Source organism: Fukomys damarensis, unplaced genomic scaffold (genome assembly GCF_012274545.1).
Source record: "Fukomys damarensis isolate Sample0158 unplaced genomic scaffold, DMR_v1.0_HiC HiC_scaffold_2799, whole genome shotgun sequence".
NCBI classification, from domain to species: domain Eukaryota; kingdom Metazoa; phylum Chordata; class Mammalia; order Rodentia; family Bathyergidae; genus Fukomys; species Fukomys damarensis.
In genome coordinates this window covers 28-1,019 of record NW_022903711.1, presented here as the reverse complement: position 1 = coordinate 1,019, position 992 = coordinate 28, and the positions used below count along the sequence as shown (strand labels likewise).

The 992-nt window shown below is 48.0% G+C and overlaps 1 protein-coding gene across 1 annotated transcript; it reads right to left on the bottom strand.

The window, feature by feature from the left end:
* Window positions 1-61: 61 nt before the first annotated feature.
* Window positions 62-626, bottom strand: LOC104870486 (olfactory receptor 15-like; the record flags this gene model as incomplete). The annotated part of the gene is made up of 1 exon (XM_010636193.1): window positions 62-626. A coding segment is annotated over exon 1 (565 nt), but the record flags the coding sequence as incomplete, so codon positions are not given.
* Between the last annotated feature and the right edge of the window lie 366 nt (window positions 627-992).

The window sequence follows — 992 nt, the reverse complement described above, 5'->3', positions numbered from 1 at the left end:
AGCATTCCAAATGGGATGGCTCCAATGGACAAGGCGAGCTCATTAGCAGTGGTGTCCCCACAGGCCAGCTTGATGAGCACAGGCACCTCACAGAAAAAGTGGTCCAGGGTTTGGTGTCCACAGAGCGAGAGCTGGAGGGTGAATGTGGTTTGGAGCAGGGAATTAGCCAGGCCACTGCACCAAGAAGCAGCTGCCATCTGTACACAGACCCAGGGACGCATGATGAGAGTGTACTGGAGGGGCTGGCAGATGGCCACATAGCGGTCAATGGCCATCATGGCCAACAGGATGCATTCAGCACAAGCAGTCCAATTAAAAAGATAGACCTGTGTGAGGCAGCCCCAGGAAGCAATAGTCTTGTCTGGTCCCCAGAGATTTGTAAGCAGCTGGGGCACAATGGTGGAGGTGACACCAAGGTCCAGAAGAGAAAGGTTGTCCAGGAAGAAGTACATGGGTGTCTGGAGTCTGGGGTCCACCAGGGATAGGAGGATGATGGAGCTGTTCCCCAGCAGGGTGAGGAAGTAGGAGACCAGGACCACTGCAAAGAGGGGCCTCTCCAGCCAGGGAAACTCTGAGAAGCCCAGAAACACAAAAGCTTTGGGAAAGCTCATGTTTGCTTTTTCCATGGTATCAGTCTCTAATATATGGCTAGAAGGAAAAGGACAGATTTTGACAAATCTGGCTTTTGAATAAAACTTTTACATTTTTTTCCTCTTTTTTCATTAGTATTTGCAATACATCCGGTTCGCACCCACATGATGGAGCCAACCCCGAGTGAGCTATAAATTCATAAATTGGCTTTCCATAGTAAAATCTGAGTCTACCTATTAGTGCAAAATGTCTTGCCTGAAGAGCCAGCAGTTGGTGTGTGGGAATAAAACAACTACCTAAACCACTGATAACAGTAGAATCTGAATAATCCATGATGCTGTTATGTCTTGGATGGCAAGACAACCGTGCAATTCAAGGCAGCACTATTTATGCAGAAAACT